General features: G+C 42.6%; 1 protein-coding gene across 1 annotated transcript in view; it reads right to left on the bottom strand.

Moving 5' to 3' along the window:
* Htt (huntingtin) overlaps nt 1-13,769 on the bottom strand; it is a 140,844-nt gene that overhangs the window by 40,163 nt on the left and 86,912 nt on the right. Inside the window, exons 37-42 of the mRNA XM_036201098.1 lie at nt 13,471-13,587; nt 11,971-12,093; nt 11,451-11,686; nt 10,403-10,545; nt 5,997-6,204; nt 538-679 (exon numbers count right to left, since the gene is read on the bottom strand). Coding sequence (XP_036056991.1) covers nt 538-679; nt 5,997-6,204; nt 10,403-10,545; nt 11,451-11,686; nt 11,971-12,093; nt 13,471-13,587 — 969 coding nt within the window. The remainder of the gene's footprint in view (nt 1-537; nt 680-5,996; nt 6,205-10,402; nt 10,546-11,450; nt 11,687-11,970; nt 12,094-13,470; nt 13,588-13,769) is intronic.

Raw genomic sequence — 13,769 nt, 5'->3', positions numbered from 1 at the left:
ATAAAGTGGTAGTCAAAAGAAAATCTACTTTGAAACCCAACAATAAATATTTAACATGTTTCCTACAAAATAACTGGGAAAAAAATTAGCCCAAACCCCACACCAGTCAGTGCCTTTAGCTTTGTTAAAATCATGTAGTGTTTGCTGGGCATGGTGGTATGCATCTTTAATCCAAACACTCAGGAGAGAGAAGGAGGGGTATGGAATCTCTGAGTTTGAGACTAGCCAGCTCTCCACTGTGAGTTTCAAGCCAGCCTGAACGACACCTCGAGACCAAAAACTGCCCAGCTTTATGCCAGGCACTAAGGTCCTGAGAAGGTAATAAACTAGTGACGTCTGAATGAAAGCCTTTGAAGATCAACTTAGAAATTTAAGAGAGGATGGGCCAGGCTGTTCTAATTAAACCCCAGAGTAAATCAAACATTGGTCCCTCTCCTGTGGGGCAGCGGACAGCCTGGCTGCCCAGCAAGTGCACACAAGCAGCCTCTGTGTGTCCTCTCCTCCTTACCAAGCCTCGTGGACATTTATCACACTTACGACATAATCACAGAAGAGAATCAGGGCTCCTCTTCGCACTATTTCTCTATTGCACATTCCAAGCTGAGCCGCTGAGCCAGAATCCTCCTCTTCACCAGACATCTGGGGGCTGAGTGACTTCGTGCAGGACAGACTGTGCCTTCTACAAGGAGGGAAAGATGCAATGAGGATGTGTCTGGGAGAGCAGTGAGTTTACACACACAATACTGAACAAGGCTAGGCTTGATTTCTCTTCTCAAACCCACAGGTTATTCCGAACATTCTACATCAGACTGCTGTTGTGTTTAAGCACCTCAGACTTCTGTCCCTAGAAAACACTAAAAGACACAAGAGCATTTAGCGGGCAGATGATTCCAGTGCTGGACTGACGAGCACAGCCACTATAGAGCTGCAATTCCAATTGCCATGTCCGTTCTAGAACCGATATTGGCCATGTTTGATAATGGAGCAGTTGTTTTTTAAATCCCACAGGTTCTACAAACACTGTCAGGTGCCAGAGAAGAGCCCCACTCCATACTTCCCTACTCATTTTCAAACACATTACTGAGCAGGTCCCAGCAGTGGAATTACTGTCCAAAGTGCTTCTTCCCCACTAAAGCTGTTACTCCACTTGGTACTCCTTTCTCCCTGAGTCTTTCTTCTTTCTAAATATATCTCTGGAGACTCTTGATTATAGCCAAATATTTAAAATGCAATGTCTGACACACTCCCGCCCCACCCTTCCGGGTTTTGTTCAGTCTCAGTAGGGACAGAGGTCATATGAGGGCAAGCACATTTGAAATATGTTGACCAATCCTATAACTCCTCAGTACTAAAAGACAACTGATAAAATATTCTATAGGATGAAGTTTTGTTTTTTGTTTTGTTTTGTTTTTCGAGACAGGGTTTCTCTGTGTAGCTTTGCGCCTTTCTTGGAACTCACTTTGTAGACCAGGCTGGCCTCGAACTCACAGAGATCCGCCTGCCTCTGCCTCCCGAGTTCTGGGATTAAAGGCGTGCACCACCATCGCCTGGCAGGATAAAGTTTTGTTAAAGCAGCCAAACATTTCTGCTCCTCAACTAGTGAATGGATGAGCAAACTAGTGCATCTACAATAGGCTACTACTCAGCAAGTCCAAGGAATAGATCACAGATTACTACTACCACAGGAATAAAGTTTAAACACATGGTGCTGGTGAATAACCAGATGCAGAGTTCATTTCCATAGAATTCTGCTCTGGGCACAGAGTATGCATGGATCAGTACTGATCATGGACAGGAGGAGGGATGGCTAAAGGACAAGAGGGAGCTGCCTGGGATGATGGTACTGTTTGTATCTGACTACAGATGTACAAAAGGTATTTTACCAAGTATCCTATGTCAGTTAAGGACAGAACACCTGCCCTTTCTCAGTTGGAGCTTTGTAACTTACACTCACAGCTACAAGCAGAGCAAAAAACCTTCAGATAATAGGTGGAATTTGCAGTTAAGAAATTAGGAGACACCGTTATAGTTTAAATATGAAATGTCTTGATTGGAATATAACAGCAAACATACAAAGAGATAGATATTAATCAAATCATCACACAAATAATGCTCAACTATGGCTTTGCCACTTGCCACTGGAGCAGAAGCTACCTAGGCGCAGATCTCAAGATCTAACCAAATGAAAAAAAGCCAGAGGAGACTCCTCTGAAGAACACTTCGATGAGAATCCAGAAGTGATGGCCTTCTCATTTTAATACATGGGTTGGGGTTAGGGAGGGGGGAAGAAATAAACTGTAATTTCAGAGCTGGAGAGATGCCTTAGTAGTTAAGAGCATTGGCTGCTCTTTCAGAAGACATGGATTCAATTCCAAGCACCACGTGCAGCTCACAACTGCCTATAACTCCAGTTCCCAGGGATCTTACACTCTCACACAGACATATATGCAGGGAAAACACCAACACACATAAAATAAGAATAAATTTAAAAAAAGAATCTATAATTCAACTTTGAAAGACTACCAATAACTATACTACAATAAAACCAATTTTGGGGGCCAAATCCCACACTCACCAACTCAAGAAATGCTTCTTCAGTACACTCAACTCTGTAGCCCTTTTGGGTGAGTGGGCCATCATTTCTATCATTAGAAAGCCCCCCCCCCCCCCAGCTGGCGAGACGGCTCGGCAAGTAAAGCACTCACTGCACAAGCCTGACAACCTGAGTCTGGTCCTTGCGTTCCACAATGGATGGAGAGGACTGGCTTTTCCGAGTTGTCCTATGACTTCCACATGTGAGCTAAGGCAGGCACACACACAGACACAGACACAGATAGAGAGACAGACAGACAGACATGCACAGGCACACACACATCACGAATAAAAATGAAGAGAAAATATCTATGACTCCATTTCTTATAGCTCTAAGTCCCCCTATAGGAAGCCTTCTCCTAAGAGCTGTCTCCAATTGCTGTCTCTTCCATCATATTTTCCTCTTAGTTTTTACTGAAAATGTCAAACCAACAGAAAAGCTGAAAGAACAATTTAACAAACAGCCCCATGCCTTTTGCCTACATTCAACTATTAATATTTGTTACCTTTCCGTTCATGTACATACTTTGCACATGCAACTCAGTACATGCTACATACTCAACATGAACACACACTACACACTCACATGAAACTCTATTACACACAGTCTGAATACTTGCACATGCAAGCTTCTTTGGCTGCACCTGGAAGAGTGATTCTAGAGTACATTTCACTACAAATACTACAGCAGTTATCTTCTGAACATGCTTATAGCTACAAATCCACCACTCACACCAAGCTCATCCTTACATTTCCAACTACCCAATAATGATTATTCTAGCAGTCTCATATTCAGATCCAGAACACAATCAAAGATTCTAAAGTAAATTCACCCATCCTATTAGTTTTCTTCTAGTTAATGTAACACTTTTGTCTTTTAAGACAAATGTTTCGGTGTGTCCAGTGAGCAGCTTGGCAGAAGATGGCCTCTACCATCAGCTAAAGGTAATCTCCTCTTATACAAACAATAGCATGGCTTTTAATCCTCAACACTATTGTACACTAATGGGGTGAGCAGATATTGCTAAGAACTATGGTTTAGAGCAGGCTGGAGTCATTCTTACTTTCCTTCTGCCTTCTTTGCTCATCCATAATTAACTTAGGCTCCATAACCTGTGTCTTACCCAGCACAACCCACTCTTAGGAATCCATTAGACTCTCCTGAGAACTTACTGCACACAAGTTCTCAGGGCTCCAATTCTTTTTGATTTCTAAGTCTTTAAACAAATTATATAGATGCACTGCAGTGTGCCTATGGATGTCAGAGGGTCTTAGGGATTGAACTCAAGTCTTTAGGCTTAGCAGCAAGTACCTTTTCTCAGAGCTGGCAGTTTTGTTTTGTTTTTAAGACAAGTTTTTACTGTGTGGCCCTGGTCTAGAACTTGCTATGTAGACCAGATTGGCCTTGAATTCACAGAGGTTTACCTGCCTCTGCCTCCTGAGGGTTGAGATTAAAGATATACCTCCACCATATCCAGCTGTGAGCTTCAATTTGCAGCTACCAACCCCATCAAAGAAGCTTCTCTTTACCACAAATGGAGATAATCATAGAAAACCACAACTGGACACAATGCAGAGAGAGAGATCAATGGATTGTGGGGAAGCCTAGTCTCACTGGATACATCTACATTACAGCTTCTGCATCTGTGGCTCAAGGAACATTATGGAAGAGGAGGCAGAAAGATGTAAGAGCCAGAATACTGGAAAGTCTGATGTGAAGCAGTCTAAGAGAGAAATGGATGCATAAACAAGACCACAACAAAGGCAGTATCCATATATATATATATATATTAATGTGAATGGGGAAAATTTCACAGGATTTCATCCCTAGACAAAGAACTATAGGTAGCTAATAACTGCTGGGAAGAGAAATAGCCTTTCCTAGGGGTGAGCTCCCTTATGGCTGTCTAACACAGAGTAGTCAACCTTGAATCCATACATACACAAATACCCAAACTGGACACACAGGTTGTGTTTACATATACTTGTGCACACACATACACACATACAGTCATGAAACAATGTAATCTAAGAAGAGAAGCCGTGACTGTGAGAATGAGAGTGGGGGGGGGGGCTTGAGGGAGGGCAGTTAGAAGCAGGAAAACGATGTGATTCTATTTCAATTTAAGAACTTTTTTTAAACAAAAAATAAACAGGAAAAAATGCAAAATAAAGAAAGAAGAGGCCCGGCGGTGGTGGCACACGCCTTTAATCCCAACACTCGGGAGGCAGAGGCAGGAGGATCTTTGTGAGTTCGAGGTCAGCCTGGTCTCCAAAGCGAGTTCCAGGAAAGGTGCAAAGCTACAGAGAAACCCTGTCTCGAAAAACAAACAAACAAACAAACAAACAAAACAAAAACAAAAACAAAAAAAAAGAAAGAAGAAAGGAAGGCACACTCACGGTGCTGAGACACCCCTGTGCTCAGAGCAGTCTGTGAAGCAGCAGCATTGGTAGCAGCAGGGGCTTGGAACATATACACATTTCTAACCCCTAGCAAGCTTCCTGCATTGAAATATTTTAAACAGTTTCAAGGCTCAGTACTGTGTCAGGCCTAAGAGATCCTGTAACCATTTCAATGATGCTGTGGGTGCCTCCTCAAGTGATCCCACGTGGGGGTAGAAAGTAGCATTTCTATTTCCTTTGCAGACACCATTACAAGGAGCACATAGCAGATAGGAATAATGATCCCAAGAGGGATATGAAAAAGTTGGGTCTGGATGAGAGCCCCTGGTCTCCTTTCACCAAGCTGAGGAGCAAACCTCCCCTATACTCTTCCTTAAGGAATTTTTCCCCACTAAGGCTCATAAGTTGTCCTGAAACTACACTGAGGACTGATTCATCAGGGCTCACAGCTTTTTACTTCCAAACATGTTCAGATATTTGAGTGAGTAAGTACCTGGACACTAAGATTTAAGCCTAAAAAAACCTTTGGAAAAAAGAGGGCCACCCACAACCAGAAAACAGTCTATCTGAATAATAAAAATAAATTAATAAAATACTTCCAATCAGTTTCGAAATTTGCTAAATAATTTCTTCATTATCTAAGAATACCCAGAGCACATTTAATCATAACAAAGTTAAGACATTGCAACATGTCTGGCTGTGGAACCAATGAAAGCCATAGTACGTGGCAGGAGGGATAGAGCCTGACAAGCAGAGACCACACGATGGAACAGTGTCAAAGAGTTTCTCCAAGAAAAGTACAGAGGAAAAGCAGCTGCTTAGTTTGAATGCCTGTAGCCAGACCACATTTCCCTACAAAACAGTACCCAAGAAAGAAAGATTAATATGAAGCCAAAATTTTACAAAGCCTCATGAAGAATGAAAAACAAAAATGCCCTCATAGCAGCCAAGCCTCAGGCCAAACATGGCTGGTGCCTGGGCCTGGGAAGCTGTGTACCTACTTGGGTGTCTGCTGCACCTCTGCCCACCATCGGTGGTCAGTGTGGTTGATGAGCAGTAGGATCTGACACCAGAGCAGTACCAGGGCTGGGTGAGTAGGCACCATGGATCGCACCCGTGCATTCAGGCTCTCTAGAGTATAGAAGCTGCCTTCACAGCCATCACTGGTGAAGAGTCTAGTGGCAGCTGCTGTGATTCTCCGGAACATTCCTAGAATCCAACAAAAATAAGTAAAACAGATTATAGGGGAGTGCTTCTACTGTTCATCATGATCCAGTACCAGGTAGCTAGTCATAGTAATTTTCCACACTTACGTGTTTACAGCACTTGGCACTTTGAGAATTGTGACTTTTGTGTGTGTGCATGTGTTCGTGTGTATGTGTGGGTGCATGTGTATACCTAGGTACATATGTGTTGATGTCAGAGGTTGATGTAGGGTCAATATTGCCTCTCCACTTATTTTTTGAGACAAAGTCTCTTACTGAACCTTAGCTCACTGATTAGACAGACCAGCTGCCAGTGAGCCTTACAGATCTTGGTATCTATGGCTGTCTGCTAGGATTATAAAAGCCCTGCCTGGCTTTTACACAGGTGCTGAGAATCTGAGCTCAGGTCCTCACACCCTGCACAGCAAGCACTTCACTGATAAGCCTTTTCCCCAGATCCAAACTCCAACTTTTCTAACCAGAGACAGACATGAAACTTATTTAATAAGTCAGGTCGCTTTATGCCCCTCTGCTGATTGGCATTGCCTCATTCTCTAGGAGCCCCAAAACAGCTGCTGCGGAAGCCTGAACACAGGTGGCCAGAAAGAATCAACCAACATAGGGGCAAAGGATTCAGGCCACAGTTGGGACAGAACTGAGCCACTATCAGCAGACAAAATGGCATCCTACAACTCTTTGGCTGGCTGAGAATCAAGGGACAGAAACACAAGAGGCTGCAAACAGGAAAACTGTCAAGAGAGCTAAATATATCTTCATAAAAGTATAGCTGATCTATTTCTTGAGACTAACTAACCAAACACCCAAACACAGTAATTCTGCCACCTAGTGTCACATAGACAAGAGAAAACAAACATTTATATACATCTTAACGGCATTATGGCAAAGCCTGCATGTTTAACCAGAAGAGTATACACATGCTGTATCAAAAGGTAAGCCACTGACCATATGAAGCCACTTAAGTTAATTAAAGTTGAACAAAACCACATACAAAGGACCTCAGGTGTGTCACCTGCATTTTAGTTATCCAGTCACACAGGCAGACATGATGCACACGTATTTCACTGCGAGTTTTGCTGGACAAAACTGACACACAACACACAGTAAAAATACTCCCTTAAGTGTTTTTACTTCCTTGGGGTTTTTGGAGAAAGGAAGAAGGGGAAGCTACAGCAACTGGAGGTTAAGTACCCAAACCACATGTTAGCCCACTGGGTGAGCAGGACCCAGCAGAGACATCTGCCATCCAAAGAAGGCAAGAGAAAGCTCTTCAGGTATCAGATCAAAACCAATCCATTGACTGGACTGAAAATATTAAATGACCAACATACTAAAAACAATCTACTACTCATAGACAGGCATACTTTCTTGATTTTATTTGCCACAGTGGTCAGTGAAGCATAAATCAAAAGATATTTAAGGGCCAGAGCAGTGGCTTAGTGGGTGAAAACCCTTGCCACATAAGTATGTTGATTGATCTCCATCCCCAGAACCCATTTAGAATGTCTAATGTGTGTGTGTCTAATTCCTACAGCAGGATGGGAGACAGAGACTGGGGGACCGGCGAAAAGCTCTCATTGGCAGTGAAGGCAGAAACAAGAGCCTGCCTCAAAACAAGGTGGAAAGAGAGAGGACAGACTCCTGAGAAGTTGCCCTCTAACCTCCATATGCACACCCTGGCATGCACATGACCTGTCTCTGCCTGTCTCTGTCACTCTCTCCTATACACACAAAACAAATAAGTAAATAAATCATTTCAAGTGAGTTTACCAGGCACCCTCAGAAATTGTTTATCAATACACTGCTCATATATCTTCTTAGGTCAGTGGTTGTGTACCATCTTCCCCACTGGCTGTGAAGCTCCACAAAGGCATGAAGCACATCTGCTTGTGTGACCCCATGACAGCAGAGCCCAGTATAGGTCAGAATAGAAGTCCTATTGAATGAAGGCTAAGGACAGTAACTACCTTTTACTCTAAGGGATGTACATAAAATGCACATACTTAAAATGCAGATAGAAGGGGCTAGAGAGATGGCTCAGAGGTTAAGAGCACTGGCTGCTCTTCCAGAGGTTCTGAGTTCAATTCCCAGCAACCATATGGTGGCTCACAACCATCTATAGCGGGATCGGATGCCCTCTTCTGGCATAAAGTCATACTTGCAGATAAAGCACTCATATACATAAAATAAATAAATCTTTAAGAAAATGCACACAGAAATTCAAACATAGAAAACACCTTTTAACTGGAGACACACCCTGCTTCCACTTCCTGTCACTTCTGGCTTGGGTTCTAGACGTTCCAGAGTTCCAACTGATAAGCTGTTTTCACTGGAAGCAAACTATTAAGTCCCTCACTTGTTTCTCTTCCTTTCACAAAGCGACCCACACCCTCAAGGGAAGGCTGTCCAAGCCAGTCAAAGCAGCCAGAAGCTCATGACTGCCTACAGGAATTACGGAAGGTCAATTAGCATACTTTGGAGGCTCAGACCACCATGGCAAGAGGCCAACATTCTCCCACATGAAATGAGTCCATCAGAGAGCAAAGCCAAGATAGAAAACATAGCTGAGACATGGAAATACGCCATAGGGCAACAGGATGAAATCACCATGTCACAATCTGCCCCCACCCCCAATTAAACAAACAAACTATGTTGTTGTTGTTGTTTTGTTTTGTTTTTGTTTCTGTTTTGTAGTTGTTTTTTTTGTTTTTGTGTTTAGGCCTACCTCAAACTCTCTATGTAACTGAGGATGACTTAAACTTCTAATTCTACTGTTTCCTGGTTGCTGGGATTACAGCCAAGTACTGAGATTACAGGTGTGTATCAACATGCTTAAGTTAGGTAGGGATCAAAACCAGGGGTTTGTATGTGTTGGTTTAATGGACCTACATTCCCAACATGAGTCTTTAGGTTTTGCCTCATTTTTACATTTATTTGTTATTGGTGAGGGAGTGCACATGTGCCATAGCATGTATGTAGAGGTCAAAAAATAACTTGAAGTCATTGATTCTCTACACAGGTTGTCAGAGTTGATTGCAAACACCTGTATCTACTAAGCCATTTTAATGGCCTCCAATTATTTTTTATTGTGGTAAAATACATATAACATAAAATTTACCACCTTGATTTTTTTTTTAAAAAGATTTATTCCACATACAATGTTCTGTCTACATGCCAGAAGAGGGCACCAGGTCTCATTATAGATGGTTGTGAGCTACCATATGGTTGCTGGGGATTGAACTGGGACCTGTGGAAGAACAGCCAGTGCTCTTAACCTCTGAGCCACCTCTCCAGCCCCACCTTGATAATTTTTAAATATACATCTTTGGTATTGAATGCATTTATGTTATGCAACATCATCATCATCATTATCATCTATTTATAATTCTTTTCATCTTGTAAAACCGAAACTCTAAAGTCATTAAATCCCTCCCCTGAAGCCCTTAGCAACTATACCATTTTGGTCTCTGAGTATCTCATACACATGAATCACAGTGTCTGTCTTTTTGTGTCTGGCTTATTTGTTTAACACAATGTCTTCAAGGGTCACCTACACTGGCTTTTTAATTTTACTTTATGTATGAGTGTTTTGCCTGCATGTATGTATGTATGTATGTATGTATGTGTATGTATGTGCACCTTGTGCATGCCTGCTGCTGGTGAAGTCTAGAAGAGGGCATCAGATCTCCTAGAACTGGGGTTACAGATGTTTGTGAGCCTCTATGATACACTGGGAAACAAATGTGGGTCCTCTGAAAGAATAGAAAATACTCTTAACTGCTAAGCTATCTCAATTACCCCATGTTGTTTCTTATAGCAGAATTATTTCACTTTTCCAGGCTGAAAAATATTCCCTACATAGACACATTTGACTCTATAACTACGCATATGCCATATGTGGCTTATCAACCAGCCCACCAACAGCTGCCAGCCCTGCTTCTACATCTTAGCTACATAATGAATGCTGTCATGAAGACTAGTAGACAGCTATCTTCCAAGCACTCTGCTCCCCATTCTTTCAGATATCTGCCTATCAACGCAACTGCTGGACCTTATGTATCAGGTTCGCTCCTATCATCATGTTCTCACAGGCACGAGGAGGATGGAGAACAGCTACCAGAAAAGACGGCTCTGCTGGAGACAGGGAACAGGAACCACTGCAAAGTCTAATGGGACTGACTCACCAGATTTGAAGATGTGGATCAGACACATGAGCAGTGTGCCTAGCTCTTGGCAGTAGAATGTATGCTGCTGTTCACTCATTTCCACTTTGAGCTGTTTTGTAACAATGTCTTCTAAAAGAATACCAACCAGCTGTAAAAGAAACCTGCCAAGAAAGGGAGTATGTAACAGCCTATTAGGTCACTTCAGTGAGCTTATGCCAAGCACAAGTGTGAAATAAAGACCATCAGCTCGTGCAAAGTAAAAAACCCACAAAGACAGTAACTTAAACAAAGGGAAAATTAAATGCTTCAGACCATCACTGTGGCCTGAGTCTCTGCTCTCCTCTATATTACCTTTCTCAAATATAATCACACCACCTTCAAAGAGCCATCCAAACAAAATGACAAGTGGTTATTTCTTTTAAAGCTTTATCAGCTATGAAATGTTTCATAAATACAAGCTGGTAATTCACCACAGGAATTTAGTTAACATCAGTTTTACCCACTCCTTCAACTTAACAGAGGGAAGATAATGGGCTGCCATTGAACCTATAAACAAAAAAGCAGTGTGTGGGTTTAGAGATACCACAGGTGTCTCCCTCTGAAAATATGGGAGGTCTTAAGGAGCTTGTTTGCAGCTCTAACGTAGTGAATACTCCAGGAGGGGCAGACACTTCTCCACGAAAAGTGTGAAGCAAGGCCATTGGTGAGGGAGGTGGGATAAAACTTGGCTAAGGGAGCTGGAGAGATGGACTGAGGTTCAAGAGAACCTGCTGCTCTGGCAGAGGACCCAGGTTCAGTTCCTAGAAGCTATGTGATAGCTTCCAACTGTCTGAAACTCCAGTTCCAGGGGATCCAATGCCCTCTTCCAGCCTCCATGCACACTCAGTATACTTACTTACACATAGGCAAAACACTCATATACATTTAATAAAAAGAAATAAACCTAAAAAAAACAAAAGGAAGATTCAAAGCAAGACCAGCAGATATTGTTGGCTGCTGCTGCTAAGACACCGCAAGATCAGTCAAAAGACTCAGGTCAGTTTACAGGTTTAGAAAGAAAGCATACCTTGAGAATGTTTCTTCTGGCAAATTCTTTGTTTGTTTCCCTTCACTGCGTTCTCCTAGTGTTGAATTACTGTCTCCATCCCTTAACCTGCTAATTACTGGACAGGAGATTAAATATGGAGAGAAGGAGAGTTCCTGAATACGAGAAAGAACAATATCTTCAGTTGACTGGGAAATGAGAACCCTCAGAATGGCTAGGATTCCAGATATCCACAGCTGCACAGTGCTTACAGATGCCTAAAAAAAGAAAAGAAAAAAGAAAATACATACGCTAAAGCTAAGAAAAGATGATTAAATTTCCCCTTGTTGCCAATTCCATGGAAGAAAATCACTCCAATTTACTTCTTTACCACAAAGTCCCTACAGCACTGGTCCCAGGTATGGTCGGTCCTATTGGAAGCAGGATCATGCTCAGTTGAAGAACTGGAAAAATGCTAATTTTTAAGTTCCACTCACCAGCTGCGGCAAATCTGGGCTGGAACCTGCCCTCCAATGCATTAGCACTGTCTGGTGAGACTCACCATTGTGCTTGGAGTGACGAACAGACTCCGCAAAAGCATGTCCACAGGACGCAGGGAGGAAGGAGCCAAAATCTCAAACAAGGTGTTTAACACTCCAAGGGCTTCATGAGAATCAATGTGCATCTGTGGAATTAAGCACCACAGACATGTCCGTACAACCTGATGGAAATGCCAGCTTCACACACATCATTCCTGCACCTCAAGGGCACACAATCACCATCCCTATCATGTCCTCTCAGTTACAAGTTAAAAGCATGACTTTCAGCAGTAACCCTATTTTCAGGGCAATCTATCAGCTGCACTCCACTTTCAGCAATAACCCCAACAAAGCTTCATTCACTGTCTCCATTCCAGCCCTCCCCATCCTTCCTTTCCCTGTGACTAGCTTCTTGTATCCACCTGGAATGCTACAATCTCAGCATTCTCCTGAAGGTATCTGTCAGATCGCCCTGTTCCTTCCTTCACGTCTACTCAGATGCCACCTCCTATGCAAGCCTTTCTTTTTTTGTCAGTGACTAAACAATGACTGCATGCTCCTACCCTGATACTAACCCCGCTTTGCCACAGATAACTACTATCCTCTGATATTTTATACACTTCAATAATGTATTCCTTAGTTATCTGCGTTATTATTATTCGGTCTCAATGAAAGCTTCACTGTAAGGTGGGAGAGCACTGCTTTTCAATACATTTTGTTCAGTGAAGTATTTTCTATCAGTCCCTAATTTTCTATCAGCCTAGCATATGAAGACAGTAACTACTATATACTCACAAGTGTTTATGAAATAAGGAGAACCATGGTCATTTTGCACTTTCTACAGACCCTATTTCAAAAGCAGTACCTTGCCATATGACAGGGGGTCAAAGCATGGCCAGAGCTTCATCTGAGAGCTGCTCGGCCTTTCTGATAGGGCTGTCTACACTCAATCTTCTATTGTAATGGTGCTAGGTGAAAGCCACACAGATGTCTGTGCTTTGAGGCCCACATGGTCCAGGAGCCAGGGCTGATTGTTTCCACAGGATGTAGAACAGTCAGACCACTGCATTTTCTGAATTAACTAGTAATGCTGCCTGAATACTGAATTTCTGAGTAAGTGATGAATAAACAAATGAAAACTCATAAAGAAAGCTAAAGGTCAAATGAAATATCTGACTGACTAGAATAAAAGAGTCAAAGTAATAAAGTAAGAAAGGACTCCGTTTTTAAGTCAGAACTGGGCCAATCAACTGCAGGCTCCACACCCTCAAGCTCTGTGAGGATGGAAAAATCTCAATAACCTCTCTGACCCTTAGTTCCCTGACTTATAAAGTGAGAAGGTAATTTCAACCTCAAAGGGTAATGGGAATAAAAGAAGCCACCTGCCCCATGACCAGCAATAAGGACAGTTTTCAAAGCAAGAACCTGTCAGGATATAATGATCACAAGCAATCATCATAAGCATCTCAGTCCATTCTGAACAAGTCACACTACAGGATGGCAACCAGGGCGTGGAGACAAACCTGCTGCTTGGCTAACATGGGCAGGATGATGTCTGCAACCTGCCGAGACAGCCGTTTCCATTTGTCCTCATTCTCCTTGTGGCACTGTTGTAAGACAAGGATGAACATCTCCAGCACCTGCAAGAATGTTTGAGTAGGGTCAGAGTACTTCCTGGCCAGGGCACTCGACCTTCCCATGTCCTACACTGGTCCCAGCTCAGCTGGGCAACTCTAGGGTTGAAAGAGATATAATCCCCAGTGAAGACCTAGAAAGTCACACAATCTTTACCCTGTGAAATGTGAATGTGAAGCAGACAAAA

The sequence above is a fragment of the Onychomys torridus genome, chromosome 10 (assembly GCF_903995425.1).
Source record: "Onychomys torridus chromosome 10, mOncTor1.1, whole genome shotgun sequence".
NCBI classification, from domain to species: Eukaryota; Metazoa; Chordata; class Mammalia; order Rodentia; family Cricetidae; genus Onychomys; species Onychomys torridus.
The sequence above is the reverse complement of the archived record's forward strand: the minus strand, read 5'-3'. Positions and strand labels throughout refer to the sequence as shown.